The following is a 22,351-nucleotide window of genomic DNA, read 5'->3' on the forward strand; positions in this document are numbered from 1 at the left end:
AACGGGTTTCAAAGAATATATGTATACACAGGTGTGTGTGTGTGCACGCATATACATTTTTATATATATGATAAACCACATGGGGGCACAGTCGTGGATACTTCTTAAACATAACCAAACACCTTGCAAGACTGGTTTTCTGGGTTTGGAGGCTTAAGACCACAGACTCTTAGGACAACTCGATCGACTGGCATAACACAGTTCATAAAGCATATGTTCTACATCCTATTTGGTAAGCAGTCTCTGGGGTCTTAAATGCTAGCGAGTGGCCATTGAAGATACAACGATTAGTCTCTATTTGTCTGGAGCAAAAGAGAAAGAAGGAAACCAAAGACTCAAAAAAGAAACTAGTCTATAGGACTAATTGTCTACATAAACCATGGCCTCATCTACCCTGAGACCAGAAGAACCAGATGGTACCCAGCTACCACTACTGACTGTTCTCATCAGGGCCACTATAGATGAATCTTGAGAGAATGGGAGAAAAATGTCGAACAGAACTCAAATTTTTAAAAAATCCAAGCTTACTGGATAGGTTGAGACTATTGCCCTGAGGTATTCTTTAAGCCATGAACTGAATCTACCCCTAATACCCCCATTTTGCTAAATAACACAGTGGCTCATAAAATAAAGAGTATCATCAGTGGGTGTGTAGGGGAAAATGTAGGTGAAATTAAGATATTTCCAGATAAACAAAAATTGAGAGAATTCATTGCTAACACATCTGCCTTACAAGAAATACTAAAGACACCAGAGGGTAATTCAAAGCCACACAAAGAAATAAAGACCAAAGGGAAAGGTACACAGGTAGCTGTAAAAAAAAAAAAAATTATAATTAATTTCTTCTTAACTGATTTAAAAGACAACTACAATAAAAAATACCATATAAAGATGTAATCTGTATAAGAACAACAGAACAAAGGAAGAAGTAGGGAAGGGAGCAAAGTGTCCATTATCTATTGGAATTAAAATAGTATTAATCTGAAGTATATTGTTTTGAATTAACATCCATGGTGCAACATCCAGAGCAACCTCTTAAAAAAAAAATAAAATCCAGGGAAATTCATTATTACCAGAATACCTATGAATCTGGAGCTTATGACTGATATCAGAACCTATCCTCAAGGGGATAGTGCATATTCAAAATGTACATGGAAACAAACTAAACACTGAATGACTCAATTTTCACATTTCAACATATTAAAGTACTTATTGATTTCATATTAACACAAGCTACAAAATGAAAGAAGATAGATTGCAAATTTATAGCAAATTACTGATAAAGGAATTAAACTCTGCATTTTATAGTTCTTTACAACTAGTTCTCAGTTAATAGTTACATGCATTATATCTAGAATGAACATTTTGCCTTACACAATCAGGTGCTCAATAGCCACGGTTAATCACTTTACTCTCTGCATAAAGATAAAATCCATTTCTCATAAAAAGATAAATGACAATTTAAATAATCCTTGATAAAGTTAAAAAAAAAAAACTATTGAGTTTTCTTAAAGGCTCTTTAATTTTTTTAAAAGCTTACAAATTTACATAATTACAAATCAATGACAGGTCCCTATTCACAGAAAGCTTTCAAGACAAAACAAACCTATGATGACCCTTTTCTGAATACACAGTATTTGAAAAGATTAAAGGTTTTTAGCACAATAAAATCAAAGAAATATTGCAATCATAAATTTAAAAAAATAGTTGCATACAAAGTGTGCCATAACCAATTCACCTGGTACTTTTGTTAGCCTGACTGACACGGTTACAATTTTGTCGTCTCTTGAACCTCTGGCTTCTTCGAAGTTTTTCACTAAATTTTTGACCAATTTTAAAATCAGAGGAGATTTTCTTCATTTTTTCTTCAAATAAGGCAGACAATCTCAAGGTCATACTGTAAATCTGCAAGGATACAACGGTAAAACTATAATTACGAATTATCTTCTAAAATATTTTCACAAAAAATTTATTGTAATCACTGAGGCTATTTGCACCCTGTTTTTTATATGACTACTTGTAGATAGTGGCTCTTAAGTTTTCTACCTCAAGGTGATTTTAAATCAAGCCAACTCTCTAAGAACTAGAATCTAGGCTTACTTCTATATGTCAATGATTCTCCTTTTTTTTTTTTTTCCTCATTTTTACACCTGCATGTACAAACCTAAAAAAGTACCCTTCTCGTAAAAGGTGAGGTGGGACATTGGTGGTTTTAAGGCTGCTATTTAGGCAGCAAAAGAGTAGTGTCTCTTTGCTGCAAGAGAACAAAAGCACTTGTACAACAGTCCCTACTTTGCAATTTGACTACTTTTGATGACTACTAGACCTAAATATGAATTATAAACAAAAGTATGATTTGCATTCCAGTAAAAAACGAAATATACCCTAGAATTCTGAGTTTTAACAATGTTCATAATTAACATCAAATCTTTGAAAGAAAGCAACGTAAATATGACTGTAAATAACTTACGGAAACCCTGGTGGCGTAGTGGTCAAGTACTACAGCTGCTAACCAAAAGGTCTGCAGTTGGAATCCACCAGGCCCTCCTTGGAAACTCTACGGTGGCAGTTCTACTCTGTCCTATAGGGTCGCTTTGAGTCAGAATTGACTCGACGGCAACAGGTTTGGTAAATGACTTTTGGTACAACTATGTATTTACAAGAAATAATCTATACTCATCCATAATCATTCCTGAAAATAAGTACAAAAGTCTCATGTTCAAAAGCTGAATAACAACCTTATGTACTGTGGAGGTAGGGGTGAGGGGGAGACACTGCAGTATCAGAGAACTTAAAAAAACAAAAGGTGCATTAAAATAAGTACGTGCACATATATGAATTTCCAATATGCTCCATATATATGTGTCTGTTCATATGTAAATACATATAATGAACATACGTGAAATTTATAATCACAATTCATCTCCGAAATAAACTTTGACAATATTTCCAATATTTCATATAGTATTTAATTTTATTCTTCTCATTCAAACCTGCATACTAGCTTAAGTCTAAGATTGAAAACTATTCAATGTGGCTACAGATTCAACAATTTCAACAAGATAAATGATTTTTTGGTTTAATCATATTAAGTTTGAAACCTTTAGCTTTAGTATCAGCATTTTGATATTTGGTTTTTCAATTATATTTACAAAAAATTCAATGTTGCATCTAAAGTGAAAATACTTTAACAAAACTTGGTACTAAGACTGGACTACTAGCAAGCAGTGCCACCATGAAGAAAGCTCAAAATATTTCTCAGCTAATAATCTAAATTATGCAATCAAAATAAAGCTTAGGCACACAGTATATTAGGATACACAAAAATTAAGTACTAGTGAAGTTGAACCACTTGTACTTACAGTCTCTCTCCTATGTGCCTCAAATGTGTATTTTAAATAAGAAGGGAAAAAGAATGAAACTTATCTTCTAACTGGAAAGAAATGGTCTCACCAATGATGATTATAACATAAATCTAACCTTGGAAAAATGTCAGATTTAAATGTTAAACTAAACCAATAAGCAATATGGGTACGAGTTTTCAAATTTAGACTAGATGCAATAATGCAGGAATCTAAGTAACGAGGAAAGTTGAGTTACAGCAAAAGAGTTAATTTGTAGTTATAGTCACTGATTGCAGACAAAGAAAACACTATAACATATGAGGGCAAATGTTTTATTTTAAATTTTACCTCTCAAATTATTTTTGGTATTATATGTATGGAGCTCTGGTGGCACAGTGGTTAGGCATTTGGCAGTTAACCAAAAGGTCGGCAGTTTAAATCTACCAGCTGCTCCTTGGAACGGTACGGGGCAGTTCTACTCTGCCCTAGAGGGTGATTATGAGTCAACATCGACTTGACGGCATTAGTTATCACCGTCATCGTATGTGTTACCCAACACATTGGTTACATGGGTGTGATGTTTTGAAAATTCATTGAGAATATAAAATGTGTACTTTTGTATATTTACTGTGCTTCATTTTAAAAAGTTATCCAACATAGCTTAAAAATTTACAGATGTTTTCTATTCTTGAATAGTCAGATAGCACATATGTTGCTTCTTCTGATTCCAAAAATATGCATTCAGTGATTCTATCTTCATTTAAGATATTCCCTTTTATTATCTTTAATATTTTTTCTGTCTCTGTCAATAAATATACAATCATTTTTTTTAAGATCATCGTATGCTTTAGAAACACTAAGATGTCTCTCATTCTATACATCAAATTCAAATCTGCTCGTTTTCCACTGGTGCTCTCAGTCTCTCCAATACTCATTTGGCCATAAAACTTTAAGAAACATAAACATCAACTGATGTAAGGCAACAACAGCAAAAGGGGCCAGAGAGCAGCAGCTCTATTCTTAAACCTTAACAGTTGTCTTACTCTGCTTACTTAGCTTTAATGTTCCAATCTCTACCAACACTTGGAAAACTACTTTCTACACAGATCATGCACACACTGTTTTTTTTTTTTTTTTTTTAATAAACCACTTTAAAAATTACCTTTGATCTTTTGTTTGGTGTATATGCTTTTGCATTGCTAAATATCAACCGGATGTCTTTGCAAAATTCCAAAGGACTGTCGTAATTTCCCGCTTCCAGCGTTTCCCTTACTGTTCCAAAATCCATTGGCGTATCTATGATCTCTCGATAGTCCTAGGTTTTAAAGCCAATAATTAGTTGGCAAATTTCAATTCCTGCTTTTAGAAATGTGAGTTACATCTATAAAATATTCAAAATAATAAAAGGGAAAAAAGAGTAGAAGCAATTTAAGATTCTTTAACAAGTTTTAAAAAGAGGCACACACAAGATAGAAATTTACTGAAGTGTTCGTGTCGATCTATTAGCAGTGGGATTTGGAATGGTTTTTATTTCCTTCTTTACACTCTTTTGTAACTTCCACACTCACTATAGTAAATTTGTGCTATTATAATCTGACCTTTTTTTTGTTTAAGGTCATCTTCCATTCCCTATTGGAACAGTGAAGAAAGATGCTTTTAACCGTTTTCCTCCAACCAGCACTATACCCGTGTAGAATTCTTCTGTTAATAAATTATGCAACACTGGTTCACAAAAGTCTTAATATGAAGTGAGTTACTAGGGTGTCTATACTTTCATGAAAACCATGTAAAACAACTCTTCTAATAGGTGACATACTACGGCTGATTTAACGGTAAGAGAAAAAAGTTAACAAAGTCTACACATCGTACTCTTCAAATTTTAATCTATTGAACAGCCCTATCCCAATATTTTATCCCAATATCCTCGCCACAAAAAAAAAAAAGCCCCAATCATTTCAACAATGAAAACTTACTGGATATTCAACCAAATCAACAGGTTGTCTAAATGGTTCAGAATCTTCACACTGAAAAATTAAGTGCACTAGTTCCTTACACTGTTTCTTCCAGTTGCTTTCAACATAGTTGGTTGCTTTGCTGCTCCTTTTTTTCCAATCATGGACCTAAAAATATGTTCATAATATTAATTTTTTTTTCAGTCTTAGAAAAGGTCACACTATAGTATTAAGATCGTAGTAAAAATGCAAATGAATGATTGTCTTCTGTATTGTCTTCCAAAATGTGGTTATCTTAGAGTGTCTTACTAATCAGAAAAAAAAATACACCCTTTCTATAAACACCCAAAAACGTCCCATCTGTTACTCTAAGGATATTAGAAATAAAACCTGGCAATTCAGGAAAACTACATGATAAACTATGAAAAGCATGCTCCAACCGGGGCATTATTATCTAGTGAAAGTCTACTCTACCACCTGTCCTCCACCTTCATAAAACTTATTCAAAAAGAATATAAGCTTTCACATTAGATACAGTAGTATGCGGATGTTATAGATTGAACTGTGTCCCTCAAAATATATGCTGGAATCCTAACCCCTGTACTTGTAGACATAATCCCATTTGGGAAAAGGGTTTTGTTATGTTAATAAGGTATACCAGTGTAAGATGTGCTTATGTCACTTATGAGATATAAAAAGAGTAGATTAGGAACAGAAACAACGACACACAGATTGGGAAGAGAGATGCCAAGGGACAGGAACATCACCAACGAACAGAAGATGAAAAGAGACAAGGACAGTCCCTCAGAACTGGACAGAGAGAGAATGCCTTCTGCTAGAGCTGGTGCCCTGAACTGACTTCTAGCTGCCTAACTGTGAGAAAAAATATTTGTTTTTAAAGCTACCCACTCGGGTGTTTCTGTTATAGCAGCACTAGATAACTAACACAGCAGAATATGCTTCCTCAAAAATGTCCATGTCTTAAATTTCCAGAACCTGTGAAAATGATATCTGACATGGCAAAAGGGACTTTTCAGTTATGACTAAGTGTATTCACCTCCTTTAATACCAATCTTCTCACCTCTCAAAATTCTCTACCTTAAATTTAAATGAAATCGTTTGTTTTCAGTAGTACCACAATCTGTTCCCAACAAAAGGGCCAGACAGCCACTTTGCTCCAACATTCAACCTCAAGTCGGTCCAGCATTATCATTAGCCCACAAACGTCCCATACTTTCCTTCTTTTGTGTCTTTGTTCATAACACCCTCTACGTTCTTAATATCTTCTTCTCACTCCATCTAGCCTGGTGAACACAGTCCAAATACCAACTCCTCCACTAAACCTATCCTAACTCATCCACCAGGTTGAAGTGATTTCTTCCATTTCTCTTATAAGATATTCATATTATGACTTTTCAAAGGGCAAAATTTTAAATCTTAACTTGATTTTAAGACAAAAAACAAGTAATCGCAATGGTCAACAAAGTCAGGTTAACTTACTCTCCTTCTTCCAGAAGATGTTTTAGGAAGATCGCTATCGTCCTAGGAATAATAAAATCAGAGCACTTTAAATGTGAGGTTCTCACTAGAAATGTAATAATAATTTTAATAAAAAGCATTTCAGAAACATTAGAAACTTTACTTTTAAAAATAGCAAAAAACAGACCATGTCAGATGATCTTTATGGCACTCGCACTTCAAAAAACCAACCATTCTTCACCTTCCCTAAGAACACACTAATTGCAATTATTACGAAACACAGCTGTCAGAAGCTGTTCTGTGCATTTGCTAAAGAGGGAACACACAAGCGGTTTTTAAATTTTAGTTCTTTGCCTGTAAAACCACAGAACCACTGTGCTGGTTAATGCTATGTGTCAACTTGGCTAGGCCATGATTCTCATTGGTTTGGCAGACATTATATAATCACCCTCCATTTTGTCACCTGGTGTGAGCAGGCAATCAATTGGAAAAGGGGTTTCCTTGGGGTGTGGCCGACAGCCAATATATACGGATATTCTGACAAAGCTAGTGCATGTTCTCCTCCCCCTCCCATCCCCCTCTCAATCCTGCATCCGGCTCATCTTCTTCTGACCTCCAGTTTCTGCGATGTGAGCGGGACACTTGAGCTGCAGGTTTTGGGTTCATCAGCCCCTGCAACTCAAAAAAAGCCACCAGCCTGCTGCTTGACGGACAGATTTGAAGCTTGCCAGTCTCCATAACTGCATGAGCTGTTCCCTTGAAATAAACCTCTCTCTCTATATATGTGTGTGTATATATGTATATTTACATAGACACTTCACTGGTTTTCCTCCTCTAGAAAACCCAATCTAAGACACTTGGTGCTGAGAGTGGTTCTAATGGAACGAAACTGTAAGGATGAGTTTTCTGAATTGGTTCTCAACTCTGGCTAGTCTTAAAGGCACTGATGACTCTGTCTCCGATAGTAAAGAGCATGCTGCTAATTCATGGTGAGGAGGCAACAGAACTATGAGAAATATCACCACAACCGGATCAAGTATTTGTGAGAGACAAGGCTCTGGTGACTGCATACTTGATACTTTCCTACAATTTTTGTCAAAAATAAGAAAGCTTAGTTGGTCCTACTTTCTCTAAAAAAAGTGGTAACAGAAAGGGATGTGTCCAAGGCTTCAGAGTTGCAGCTCAAGTGCTACATAAAAGACCTACAAGTTGCCACTTCTGCCCTGAAAGCCTTATTTCTTTAATAAAGGCTGATATTGTCAAAAACCAAACCAAGAGTCTTATCCAGAAAACTAGTGTACAACGCAAACTGAATTCTCAACCTGAGGGAACTGACTATGAAGAAATGGGATCCTGAAACCTGGGGTGTGGATATACAGGCAGATAATCAGGAAGCTGGGGACACTGAGCCCCTAAGTTCCACTGGATGATTCCCATTTGAAGACATTACTCCAGCTTTGTCTGCTAAGCCATCCTTCCCAGTAAAACCATTGACCATTCCACCCCCATCTCATGAGATTAACCCAGATGTGGTATAGTATTTCTTGTCATAGTCTTGTAACTCCCACCAAGTGATTGGGCAGGAGTGTACAAATAAGGTAACTGTGGGCCTCCAAAGGGATTGGTAAATTGTGCCATCACGATGGGCTTAAAAGAGAGCCAACTCCAGAAAAGAGACAGGATATGCACACCCATGTTCACTGCAGCACTGTTTACAACAGCAAAATGATGGAAGCAACCAAGGTGCCCATCAACAGGTGAATGGATAAATTATAGTACATTCACACAATGCAATACTACACATCAATAAAAAACAGTGATGAATCCGTGAAACATAACATGGAGGAATCCGGAAAGCATTATGCTGAGTGAAATTAGTCAGTTGCAAAAGGACAAATATTGTATAAGACCGCCATTTTAAGAAGTGGACAAATAGTTTAAACAGAGAACAGAATATTCTTTGATGGTTACGAGAGGTGGGTGGGAGGGAGGGAAGGAGAGGAGTTTTCACCAATTATATAGTAGATAAAAACTATCTCAGGTCAAGGGAAAGACAACACATAATACAAGACAGGTCAGCACAACTGGACTAAACCAATAGGCAAAGAAGCTTCCTGAAAAAACTGAATGCTTCGAAGGCCAGCACAGCAGGGGTGGGGGTTTGCAGACCATGGTTTCAGGGGACATCTAAGTCAACTGGCATAATAAAATCTATTAAGAAAACATTCTGCATCCCACTTTGGTAAGTGGCTTCTGGGGTCTTAAATACTAGGAAGCAACCATCTAAGAAGCGTCAATGGGTCTCAACCCACCAGGAGCAAAGAAGAATAAAGAACACCAAAGACACAAGGTAATTATGAGCCCGAGAGACAGAAAGGACCACATAAACCAAAGACTGTATCAGCCTGAGACCAGAAGAACTAGATAGTGCCCGGCTACAACCGATGACTACAAGAGAGAACTGCTGAGGGAGCAGGAGAGCAGTGGGATGCAGACCCCAAATTCTCATAAAAAGACTTAATGGTCTGAGACTAGAAGGACTCCAGAGGTCACGGTCCCCAGACCTTTTGTTAGTCCGAAACAGGAACCATTCCCAAAGACAACTCTTCAGACAGGGATTGGACTGGACTATGGGACAGAAAATGATACCGGTGAAGAGTGATCTTCTTGGATCAAGTAGACACATGAGACTATGTGGGCAACTCCTGTCTGGAGGGGAGGTAAGAGGGCAGAGGGGGTCAGAAGCTGGCCGAATGGACACAACAAGAGAGAGTGGAGGGACAGAGTGTGCTGTCACGTTAGGGGGAGAACAGTTAGGAGTATATAGCAAGGTGTATATAAATTTTTGTACGAGAGACTGACTTGATTTGTAAACTTAAAGCACATAAAAAAAAAAAGAAGATATTGCTGAATGACACAAGAAATCATCCTCACCACGCATTTTCGCAACCAGATCCATGTTGCAGTTGCTGTCAAGTGCCCTGGAGTTGGTTCCAACTCACAGCAACCCCATATACAACGGAAAGAAACACCGTACGGTCCAGCACCATCCTCACAATCATTGCTATACTCGAGCCCACTGTTGCTGCCACTGCGTCAATCCATCACATTGACAATCTTCCTCTTTTTTGCTAACACTTTACTTCACCAAGCATAATGGCCTTCTCCAGGGATTAGTCCCTCCTGATAACATGTTCAAAGTACATGAGACAAATTCTCACCATCGTCACTTCTAAGGAGCATTCTGACTGTATTTCTCCCTGACAGACTTGCTCATTCTTCTGACAGTCCATTGTATATTCAATATGCTTCACCAACACCATAATTCAAGGATATCAATTCTTCTTTGGTCTTCCTTGTTCACTGCCCAGCTTTCACATGCATATGAAGTAACTGAAAACACCATGGGTTGAATCAGGCACACCTTAGTCCTCAAAGTGACATCTATGCTTTTGAACACTTTTTTATAGCAGAATTGCCCAATGCAAGGTGTCATATGATTTCTAGACTGCTGCTTCCATGCGCATTGATTGTAGACCCAAGTAAAATGTAATCCTTGACAACTTCAATCTTTTCTCTGTTCATCATGTTGCTTATTGGTCCAGTTGTGAGGATTTTTGTTTTATGTTGAGGTGTGATCCATACAGGAGACTGTAGTCTTTTTCATCAGTGTTTCGAATCCTCTTGACTTTCAGCAATGAAGGTTGTATCATCTGCATATCCCAGGTTGTTAACAAGCCTTCCTCCAATCCTGATGCCCCGTTCTTCATATAGTCTAGCTTCTTGTATTATTTACTCAACATACACGCTGAGCAAGGGTGGTGAAAAAATAAAACCTCAATGCACACCTTTCCTGACTTTAAACCTCACAGTATCTTCTCGTTCTATTCCAACAACTGTCTTTTGGTCTATGCACACATTCATCATGGGTACAAATAAGTGTTCTGGAATTCCCATTGTTCGCAATGTTATCCATAATTTGTTATAATCCATATAGTCAAATGCCTTCGCATAGTCAACAAAACACAAGTAAACATCTTTCTGATATTCTCTGCTTTCAGCCAAGATTCCCCAGACGTCTGCAATGATATCCCTCATTCCACAACCTCTTCTGAATCTGGCTTGAATTTCTGGCAGTTCCTTGTAGACATACTACTGCAGTACTAGCAATTATCAGTTCATCTTGATTGCATCTTTGGTGAATTCCAGACTGCAGGAGTTGGTAAAAATCAATTTCTTCGTCTTTGGCATTAATGCATTGTGTGTTAAATCTGAATGATAATCCTTCTGATCATTAAGGTTGCGTGTCAACCTGGCTGGGCCATGATTCTCACTGGTTTGGCAGTTATGATGTAGTCTGGCAGCTGTATAATGATGTGATCACTTCCATGATGAGGTCTGATATAATGTGATCTCACCTCCATAATGGGATCTGCTGTAAGTAGCCAATCAGTTGAAAATCAATTTCCTTGGTGGTGTGACCTGCATAGAATGTAAGTGGACTCTCTGGCAGGGCTCACAGGCTTTTGCTTTCTCTGGTCTTTTATAGCAGAAAACTGCCAGACCACCAGTTCTTGGGACTTGAGCTAGCAGCTTACCTGTCGTCTTGTCTGCTGATTTTGGGATTCACTGATCTTCGCTGTCCGTGAGCAATAGCCCTGCCAATCTTGGGTTCACCAGCCCCTGTGGCTACGTGAATCAGGAGAGGCCTCTAACCTGACGCATGGACTTGGGACGTTCCAGCCTCTACAATTGTGTGAGCCTTTTCCTTGACATCAGTCTCTCTCTATATATATATTCATATGCTTTCCTGGTTTTGCTTCTCTAGAGAACTCAGTCTAAGACAGTTGTGTTAACTGGTCTTCCTTGTAGGCATATGGGTTATTGTCCTATCACTGACAGTGTTGTACTTCATGATGGATCTTCAAATGTGTTCTTTTTGACGATGAATCCAACACCGTTCTTCTTCATCACTCCCAGCATAGTAGACCATGTGACTGTCTGACTCAAAATGGCCAATACCAGTCCATTTCAGCTCACTAATGACTAGGACATGGATCTTTATGCATTCCATTTCATTTCTGGCAACTTCCAATTTTCCCAGGTTTGATCCAGCTTACAGACCAACAATCCTTAGAATGAAGGGGAGGCCACATACCCTTAAGGAAGTACTCCACCACAAGGCCAAATATATATACTGTTAATCTTTCTCCCAGCCTTCTCCAAAGGGATCTACCACCTTTCATGAGAGTGACTGTTCACTGGAGAAATGCAAATAATCACACTTTTTGAGGATTACTGGACACTGGCTCTGAACTGACACTAATTCCAGGACACTCAAAACATCACTGTGGTCCACCAGAGTGGGGGTATGTGGAGGTCAGGTTATTAATGGAATCTTAGCTCAGGTCCATCCCACAGTAGGTCCAGGGGGTCCATGAACCCATCCTGTAGCGATTTCTCCAATTCTGGAATGCATAATTGGAACAGACATACAGCACCTAGCAAACTCTCACACTGGATCCTTGGCAAGTGGAGTAAGGGCTGTTATGGCAGGAAAAGCCAAGTACAAGATATCAGAACAGCACATACGCAGGAAAATAGTATACCAAAAGCAGTACTGAATTCCTGGAGGGATTGGCAAGATCAGGCCTTGAATAATGCAGAGGTGGTGATTCCCACCACCACCCTATTCAACCTGCCTATTTGGCCTGTGCAAAAAAATAAATGGATCTCCAAGAATGAAGTGGATTCATATAAATTTAACCAGATGGTGATTCCAACTACAGCTGCTGTTCCAGATGTGGTTTCCCTGCTTGAACAAATTAATACCTCTCCTGGTACCTGTAATACAGCTATTGATCTGGCCAATTCCTTTTTCTCGATTCTGGCTTCAAAGGAACACCAGAAGCAGTTTGCCTTTAGCTGGCAAGGCCATGAATACACCTTCCGTATCCTACCTCAGGGGTTTATCAACTCTCCAGCCCTATGGCATAATTTACTCCACAGGGACCTCGATCGCCTTTTGCTTCCACAACACTTCACACTGGTCCATTACATTGAGGACATGCTGATTAGTCCTAGTAAGGAAGAAGTATCAATGACTCTAGACTTATTTATAAGACATCTGCGTGCTAGAGAGTGTGAAATTAATCCCACAAAAATTCAGGCACATTCTTCCTCTGTGGAATTTCTAGAGGTCCAGTGGCGTGGACATGCCAAGAAATTCTTTCTAAAGTGAAGGATAAGATATTGCATCTGGCCCCTCCAACAACTAAAAAGGAGTCACAATGCCTAGTGGGTCCCTTTAGATTTCTGAGGTACCATATCCCTCATCTGGGTGTGCTACTCTCGCCTATTCATCAAATGGCTCAAAAAAGCTGCTAGTTTTGAGTAGGGCCCAGAACACGAGAAGGCCCTTCAACAGGTTCAGGCTGCAGTGCAAGCTACTCTGCCACTTGGGCCATATGATTCGGCAAATCCAATGGTTCTTCAAGTGTCAGCAGCAGAAAGAGATACTGTTGGGACTCTTTGCCAGGCCCCTATTTGTGAATCACAGCACAGACACTTAGGATTTTGGAGCAAAGCCCTGCAATTCTCTGCAGATAACCACTTCTCCTTGTGATAAACAGCTTTTGGCTTGTTACTCCTGGGCCTTAGAGACTGAATATTTAACCATGGGCCACCATTCACCATGTGACCTGAGCTACCTATCAATTACTGGGTGTTGTCTGATGCACAGGGTCATAAAGCCAAACACGCACATCAACCCTCCATCATTAACACGAGTTGGAATCACCATCTGGTTAAAGGCAGGACTTAAAGGCGCAAGTAAGTTACATGAGGAAGTGGCCCAAATGCTCATGGTCTCTACTCATGTCACATTACCTTCCCTCTCTCGGTCTGTACCTATGGCCTCAAGGGGAGTTTCTTAGTATCTGCTGACTCAGGAAGAGAAAATTCATGCCTGATTAACAGATGGTTACACGCGATATGTAGGCACCACCCAAAAGTGGGCAGTGGCAGCACTGCAGCCCCTTTCTGGGACCTCCTTGAAGGACAGTGGTGAAGGAAAATCCTTCCAATGGGCAGAACTTCAAGCAGGCACCTGACTGTTCACTTTGCTTGGAAGAAGAATGACCAGATGTGCAACTGTATACTGATTCCTGGACTGTGGCCAACGGTTTGAATGAATGGTCAGGGAGTTGGAAGGAACGTGACCGGAAAACTATAGAAATTCACCTATTATATACACATTCTAATTTCAACATAAATTAGCATTAAAATCAGTGAACTCTACCCACAGTTCGTGTAGAAGCTGACACTATATTGTTTTTAATGACTATCCTTCCTGACACTCCACACCAGTCTGATTATGTGTGGTATTAAACAACACCCCGGTATCTGCCCATGTACTTACACTTCAGTACCATCTTGAGTATAAGACTTTGGAGTACTTGAAACACGGTCAAGTTTATTAATTTTCAATTACGTTTAAACCCAATACGTAGATGTTGGTTTTACAAACAGTATTTCCAAGGTACCTTCTATGACACAGCTTTGTCTAGCCAAAATTTGCAAGAATATGTTCCATTCCTAAAGGTACTAATTTAAATATATACTATTTACTTGATAACAATTATTACCTACTGATCTTTATAATTCTAAAAAAAAATTTTTTCTTTCAAACGCCCTATTTTCACAGTTCAGTGTAAACAGCAAGAATTAATACATTAGGGAGCCAACATTTTCTACCGCACTCATCATTTTTAGGTTACCATTTGAGATGAACGAAAATCATTATAAAACTGACAAACTTCATACCAAATCCTCGGCATTTTGCTCATCATTTTCAGACGTGTTAGTAAGTTCTGAGATATTTGTACAATCTTGATTCCTGAAAAGCAATTATTCACTTTTTTAATAGCAGGTAGAATTAAGTTACCTGTTTCCAAGGATTCAAAATACACATTAAAATGTGAACAGTTTCCCACCCTATGCACACTCATTTTAAGCAAGGGGATGCCAGGTTTTGACTCAACCCTCTGTGGAAATAACTGACCATCTTTAAATCCTAATTCAGAATCTTGAGAGTTAAGTTTATCTCAGTTAAGTGTATATTTGAAAATTAAACTGGTAATCCACAAAAACGTATGTGTGGCCTTAACTGAAATAAATTACATGGATGAGTCTTCCTAAGTGTCGTCACTAGCAATATTCATATAATAAAAAATAGCTACCAGAAAAGGCTGATTTGAGAAAAAAAAGAGAGAAGGAAAAAAGTAGATATTACAGCGAATGATATTTTAACCTTACTGTGTACACAGAAGAATGTTAAAGTAGGAATGTCTGGTCATAGAAGAGATGAAAATGGGTATGTTCTTCCTGAAGGAGAAAATAAGAAGGTTCTGCAGAAGGGGTGACTAAGACAGAATCCTCCAGATTTCAGTCACCACATGAAAGTGAGACAGAATGGTACTAGACAATCCCATGTTTTTGGTGATATGATGAAAAGTACATCTTTTTTATGAACTATTTTCTCAAATACATGATTCGTGTAAAGAATTTTTAAAGCTACAAAAAAGGGGGCTTTCAAAGCCAAACAACAAAGCTCATAAACGTTAAAAAAAAAAAAAAAAAAGACTGAGGCTGAGTGATTTGCCCAAAGTCACAAAGAACGCTTACTAGAACAGGTTAGGTGGGAACTGGAGCCTCAATTTCTAAGTCAGTTTTCACTCTACTGCTCCACATTGATTTCCCAATGCAATAAAATGTATGAAATAGTCATTAAGAGAACAAATACTTTCATAGGATACGATCCAAGATAAAGCTCAATCTCATCATAAGAGACCATCTGACAAACCCAAATTAAGTATGCTCTACATACTGGTGTAGTGGTTAAGAGCTCAGCTGCTAACCAAAATGTAGGCAGTTTAAATCTACCAGCCGCTCTTTGGAAACCCTATGGGGCAGTCCTACTCTGTCCCATACGGTCACCATGAGTCAGAAGCAGCTTGACGGCACCTATCAACAACAAAATAAGTGACCAACACTCTAAAAATGGTGAGGTCATGAAAGACCAGGGAATACAATGGAGAAGACTAAGAAAACACTAAATGCAATGGGGATTCTGGACTGAATCCTGACACAGAAAAAGGATGTCAGTGTAAAAAATTCAAATAAGATCTACACCCCATTTAGGTTCACGTCTTAATATTTTCTTAAGTGTACCATAGTCACATAAAATATTACCATAAGGGAGGCTGGGTGAAGAGTACATGGCAACTCTCCTACAGTATAAAATTATTTCAAAGCTTATAAAAAGCAAAAAAAAAAAATTAAATTTTCAATTCCTCATTCCTTTACTGAAATTATAATCACAATTAACATACAAAGAAATATAATTCAGAGAGTAAAAAGTAAAATCTGGATGGCTGTTGAAGAGTACAACACGCATAATCACTTTTCCCACATCTATTATGTGAGGTGACTTACTTGATAAATTTTAAAAGTTGGTCAGTTATCTTCTTAGCTGATTTTGCAATTACACTCTCAGGTTCATTAAATGTTCTCGCATTATGTTCGATGTATCTTACTTCCCAAACTAATGCAGACAGCCTCCTTCAAAAAATAAAGTAGGCAATTTAGGTCTTAGAAAATGAAGATACAGAAACTAAGTAAAAAAGTAAATTTTTCTTAACGTACTAAAAAAAAAAAAAAAAATACTATGTTAATTAAAACCAGCACGATCAATTAAACCGTAAATACAAAGTTATCACGAACAAGCTTCTAATGCTGTGAACTTGATCATAATCATAAGCAATTATACTGGACACCGAACTGCTAGAAGATACATTTAAGAACCGTAAGTCTATCAAATCACTTTATCACATACAGAAAGTCAACACAACAGCCTTCCTTTTCAAACTGCCTATAGCCACCTTTTGAAGATGCTGAGACCCAATGAAGAAAATGTGTTAAAATACCATCAATTCTAATAAAAAGGTCAATCTCGCTATAAACTGGCTAAGCAGTTTCTGATTCTGATGTACATTCCCATGTTCACCTACTGTGATAAATTATACTGATCATGTATGTGGACTCTGGCAGTCTGTTTTGTGTAATGGTTATTTCTCAGTGTAATTTAATTATAAATAATAAACTACCATCAACTGGTATGGTAACAAATCATTAGGAATAGGACATTTTATAGTTACCAGTGTTCCAAAGCCAGAGGTTAAAAGTTGATGCTTCTGGAGAATAAATCTTTCATCAAAGGCCAGAGACCACTTATTAACTAAACTGGAATTTATTTTTAAATGGAGAAGTTAAACAGGAATATTAACATATGAATAAAACATTTAGCTTCTTTTCACTTAGCATAATTTGGCAGAAAAATAGACCACTACAGATTGAGGATCAAGACCTGTTATTTTATTTCATGACTGGTTTGATCCCCACCTACTCACAGGCATCGAACGTGACAATGTCTGACACACAGGACCAAGAAATTACTACCATGAAAGAAGAGAAGGAAACAGAAAATGTTAATCATTAATCAGCCCCACCCACCCACTAGTACCATCGACCAACCACTACCTCTCTCTGTTTACTTTGTATGGCCAGTGTCTTTTCAAACCGCTTACTGAAAGTAGCTTTCACTAACCTGTAAAATCGATTAACAAGCCTCATTCGAATTGTGTAAAGATCAGTCGGATAAGCTACTACTGTACAGTACTTTGGGTAGGTACATAGATCAACTGGGCCTGCAAAAGCTGCTGCTATATCTGTTAGGGCAGAAGAGATTTTAATCAGTAAATTCATGACCTCTAAATGATATTTCTCTATAAATCATTCATAAAATAGAGCTAAATGAAATATAACAGGCTAAACCAAAAGGTAACGAATAGATAACATAATAAACAACAACTACAATTATGCTGTTTTAAAATGCTTTTGTGGATAAGAAAATCTAAGTATAAAACTTTTCACCCTAATAAAACTTACCAAGATTCAAGAGTTGATCTATGCCACTGATAATTCGTTCACATTCTTCATCTCTTGATTTCTGACCCCATTCACCATCTTGCGGCTTGTAGAGCAATTTCTCTAGCTCATCTGAAGTGACAGAAATACTAGCTCCTAATTCTTCAGGTGGATCAACTAGGAATTCCATCAAAAAGGTAGGACCAAAGGAGGGGGAGGGATCAAACCAAAAAATGAATGCACACTCTATTTAAATTCAATGTTCAAAGGTCATAAATTAGGTTACTTGCATAGCTAAAAATATAGTTCAAATTTCTAACTTTGAAAATTATCAATTCCAACTAGCAAACTGTTTATTGAGTACCAGCACAATCTGTCTACCTACCCTAATAAAATTAACATTGCGTTTGCCATCATTAACACACTTTAAGTTACTTCTCAGAGTCAAACTCAACCCAGAGGCATCTGAAGAAAACACTGATCAAATGTGAACATAAAAAAAAAATTTAACACAACATATAACCAAAAATTAATTTTAAAGAAAGTCAATACAACAGGGGTGAAATAATACCAACATAACAAATGGCTAATTTCCTTAATTTAACAGAGCTCTTTTTTTTCAAAGGAAGCAGGGGAGAATTAAAAAAAAAAAAAGGAGAAAAGTAAGCAGATTATCTAAGAAAGCAATCCAAAGATAAGTACTAAAAGCCAGTAAACATACCAAAGAAAGATTCGCTCTCATTAATTAACAAAGGCAACATATCCCTGGGTTGTCCTTTTTACTTCTTAGATTGCCAAATTGATAATATTCCGTATTGGCAAACACATGGAAACAGGAATTCTCATATTCAGTTGGTAGGATTATAAATTGGTGAAAAATTTTTGGAAAACAATTCAGCAATAGTAAAACATGTAATGTACTGTAGCCCGCTGAGTTCACTGCTAGGAAATGCCCCACAGTTATACTGACAAGTGTAGCAAGATACGTGAGAGTGTTTACTGCAGCAGTTTATGAGAGCAAAAGTGGACAAAAAAAAAAGATACTATTTGTGTGAACATCAAAAAAGAATGTATATGTGTACTGCTATTTTTATAACTAATTCTTCTAAAAGTAATCCTAGGAAACCAAACAGTGGTTATCTTGTGAAGAGACTCAGCAGTGTTCATGCAGGGGTTTAGGGAGTAGGGGATGGTAGAAGGGAATGACTTTAGTTTTAATTCTACCCTTCCCTACTGTGTATACTTTAGTACTTGTACTTTACTACAGTTATTTAAAAATAAACTTAAGATGCTTTTTTTAAAACCAGTCATAAATTTGCCATGATTTTCTAGAACTATATAAAAGTTATTTAATAGCTCTACTACTATCTTAAAGACTGATTCTATAAAATAATTGATTTAGGGCACTAAACTAGCACCTGAAACCAAAGAGAAAGTTAATATAATAAGCAAAATAAAGCAATTGAAATGAATTTATTTAAAAAGCCAGTATTTACACTAAAAGGAACTGATACAGAAATAAATGATAAGAGCTCTCCTTCAAATGAGTCTTAGGATGCCCCTAAGTGACAAAAATAACATGAATTGTTCATTTTATGGTGCCACTTCACAAGAATTAACACAAATGAACGGTTAACTTTCCCCAAGCCAAGTCAAATTCAATCTAGGTAAAAAAGGGGTCTTTAGCTCAAAATATTTTAGTCAGGCAAATATCAGTCCAATACACAGGTAAGTAAAGTCATCTACTGTGGTTAACTAAAGAGTACTATTTTCCAACGCAGGGACCGGGACAATAGGAAAACATCATTAGAACAGCTTAAAACTGACTGAATGGTAAAAGAATGCATATGGGAGCTTTTCCTCTTAAAAATCAATTACTCAAAATTCCTATGAACATGTTATATGAAGTGTTTAAGTTGCTTAAATTTTTTTGTGAATGCTCTCTTACCCTCAATGTTTTCATCTACTAGAACTATGTAGTCTTATTTTTAGCTGGGTGAGAGAAAGATGTGACAGTCTGCTTCTGTAAAGATTGAAAAGAAAAAATTTTTTTTTTTTTTTTTTTTTTTTACAGATTACAGCCTTGGAAACCCTATGGGGGCAGCTCTAGTCTGTGCTATGGGGTCACTAGGAGTCACAAAATTTTAAAGCATGTATGGTAGGTGATTCCTATAGCTGATAATTCATGTTCCTACAAAGAAAAAAGATTTCAATACTATTTTCCGCAACAACAGAAATAGTGGAAAAAGATATACTTCCACCCTAAAAAACAAAAAGAAATTTTTTTAATTTTTGCACTTCTTTTTTACTCCACAGTTATGTCTTCGACAGTTTATTTAAAGAAAAGGCAAATAGGTGGTACTAGCAGGCAGTATAACAAAGTGCTAAAACAATGGTTGTCATCTGAATTCAAATCACGACTACATCACCTAAAACCAGTATGATGTTAAGCAAGTATTTAACCTGTCTCAATTTCCCCACCTGCAAAACAGGGATAGTAAAAGCATGTACCTCAAAAGATTGCTCAGAGATTTTAGGTACAGGTAGGGCATTTAGAACACTGCAAAGCACAAAGCAAATGCTCAATCGTTACCTAGGATTTTTTTTTTTTGGTTTCCAGACAAGATGGACTAACAGACTGGGTATACCATCCATCCAGAAACAACCAAAACCAGACAAACTATACAAAACTATGGTTTTCAAGACACTGGACATGGAGTAACCAAGGACAGGTATCCCAAAGAAATCGAAACGAAATGAGGTGGGCTCTCTGACTGCAAGAGCCGCCTGGTACAGGAAAAAAGAACCCAGGTGGTACCAGGCTGATTCCCTAAGGTAAACAGACAAAGTGACACAACTGTGTCCAGAGAAAAAAAGTAGCTAGAGTTCACAGAACAGAATGCTGGAGAGGAGAGAGGTGCAGAGAGATAGCAGAATACCAGAGATTTGCAAAGAGTCTTGTTCAAAAATTCAGCTGAGTACTGATTAACACGTGCATGTGAAAAAATGATCGGAACTCAGGAAAAAGAACCAAATTAAAGAATTAACGGTAATGAGACTTGGTACCCAAAAGAGCCAGTAATACTGCCTGTTCCAACCAGCCTGACTGGAAAACTTTATGATTCACAGAGCACTGGATAAAGTATATAAAGTGTCTTGCCTCAGTAGTAGGGAATCATTAACCCTAGACTGAGCATTGCTCCAGTTCTACCTAACAAATCTTAAAAGCAAGGCCCAAAAGGATAAAACTGTTGCCAAGTGACTTGACCATCACAGACATACAAAAATATCCATCACCCAGCAATGTAAAATTTATAATAGCTAATACCAAAAATTACAAGGCATGCAAAGAATCTGCAAAATAAGACCCATAATGAAGAGAAAAATGAATTAACTGAAACCAACCAGAACAGGCACAAATGTTAGAAAAATCAAAGAGCTAACACTTCAAACTCACTAGCATGGTTTTAATTGAAAAAACAAAAATTGGAAAAAAGAATTGGCAAGGATGTTGAAAAATAACAAACCTTATACACTGCTACTAGGAACGTAAAATGGTGCAGCTGGCTTTGGAGAATAGTCTAGCGGTTCCCCAAAATGTTAAACATAAAGTTACCACATGACCCAACGATGCAGCTCCTAGGTATACATCCAAGAGAAATAAAAACATCTGTCCATACAAAAACTTATGCATGAATGTTCACAGCAGTATTATTTATAACCAAAAAGTGGAAACCACCCAAATATGCTCGTTAGCTGATGAACGGATAATAAAACATGATAAACCCATAAAACGTAATACTACTGATGGATAAAAATATTCACTGATACATGCTACAACATGGAAGAACCTTGGAAACATTACTCTCAGTCAAAGAAGCCAGACACAATACGTCACATATGGTATGATTCCTTTTACGTGAAATGTCCAGAATAGGCAAATCTATGGAGTCAAAAAGTAGATCAATGGTTGCCTAGAACTGGGGTTTGGAGAGACTGGAGACAGCTAAAGGAGTGCAAAGTTTCTTCGTGGAGTGATGAAAATATTCCAAAATTGACTGTGGTAATGGTTGCACAATCCTGTAAATATACTAAAAGCACTTTCACTGGTTAAAATTTATAGTATATGAATAACATCTCAGTAAAGCTGTTTAAGAGTCCCTGGATGGTACAAACGGTTAACAAGTTTGGCTGCTAACTGAAAAATTTGAGATACTTCTGGGTAGATCTGTACCTCCAAATAAAGACCAGGCAATGAACTTCAAAAAAAAAAAAAAATCTATCCATTGTAAACCCTATAGAGGACAGTATTACTCTGACACACATGGGGTCATCCTGAGTCAGAAACCACTTGAGGGCAACTGGTTTTTAAACCTATTAAAAAATGGTAAGTAACTTTGAAGTGTGGCGTCTGGGGTCTTAAATGCCAACAAGTGGCCATCTAAGATGCATCAATTGGTCTCAACCCACCTGGATCAAAGGAGAATGAAGAACACCAAGGTCACACGATAACTAAGAGCCCAAGAGACAGAAAGGGCCACATGAACTAGAGAGTTACATCATCCTGAGACCAGAAGAACTAGATGGTGT

General features: G+C 37.3%; 1 protein-coding gene across 2 annotated transcripts in view; it reads right to left on the minus strand.

The window, feature by feature from the left end:
• Positions 1 to 22,351, minus strand: part of BRWD1 (bromodomain and WD repeat domain containing 1) — a 125,279-nt gene that overhangs the window by 15,411 nt on the left and 87,517 nt on the right. For both annotated transcript variants that reach the window (XM_064279460.1, XM_064279459.1), the window contains exons 30-37: positions 17,783 to 17,938; positions 17,442 to 17,562; positions 16,271 to 16,396; positions 14,600 to 14,672; positions 6,797 to 6,838; positions 5,318 to 5,464; positions 4,507 to 4,659; positions 1,739 to 1,905 (exon numbers count right to left, since the gene is read on the minus strand). In XM_064279460.1, coding sequence (XP_064135530.1) covers positions 1,739 to 1,905; positions 4,507 to 4,659; positions 5,318 to 5,464; positions 6,797 to 6,838; positions 14,600 to 14,672; positions 16,271 to 16,396; positions 17,442 to 17,562; positions 17,783 to 17,938 — 985 coding nt within the window. The remainder of the gene's footprint in view (positions 1 to 1,738; positions 1,906 to 4,506; positions 4,660 to 5,317; positions 5,465 to 6,796; positions 6,839 to 14,599; positions 14,673 to 16,270; positions 16,397 to 17,441; positions 17,563 to 17,782; positions 17,939 to 22,351) is intronic.

The sequence above is a fragment of the Loxodonta africana genome, chromosome 2 (genome assembly GCF_030014295.1).
Source record: "Loxodonta africana isolate mLoxAfr1 chromosome 2, mLoxAfr1.hap2, whole genome shotgun sequence".
Taxonomy (NCBI): Eukaryota; Metazoa; Chordata; class Mammalia; order Proboscidea; family Elephantidae; genus Loxodonta; species Loxodonta africana.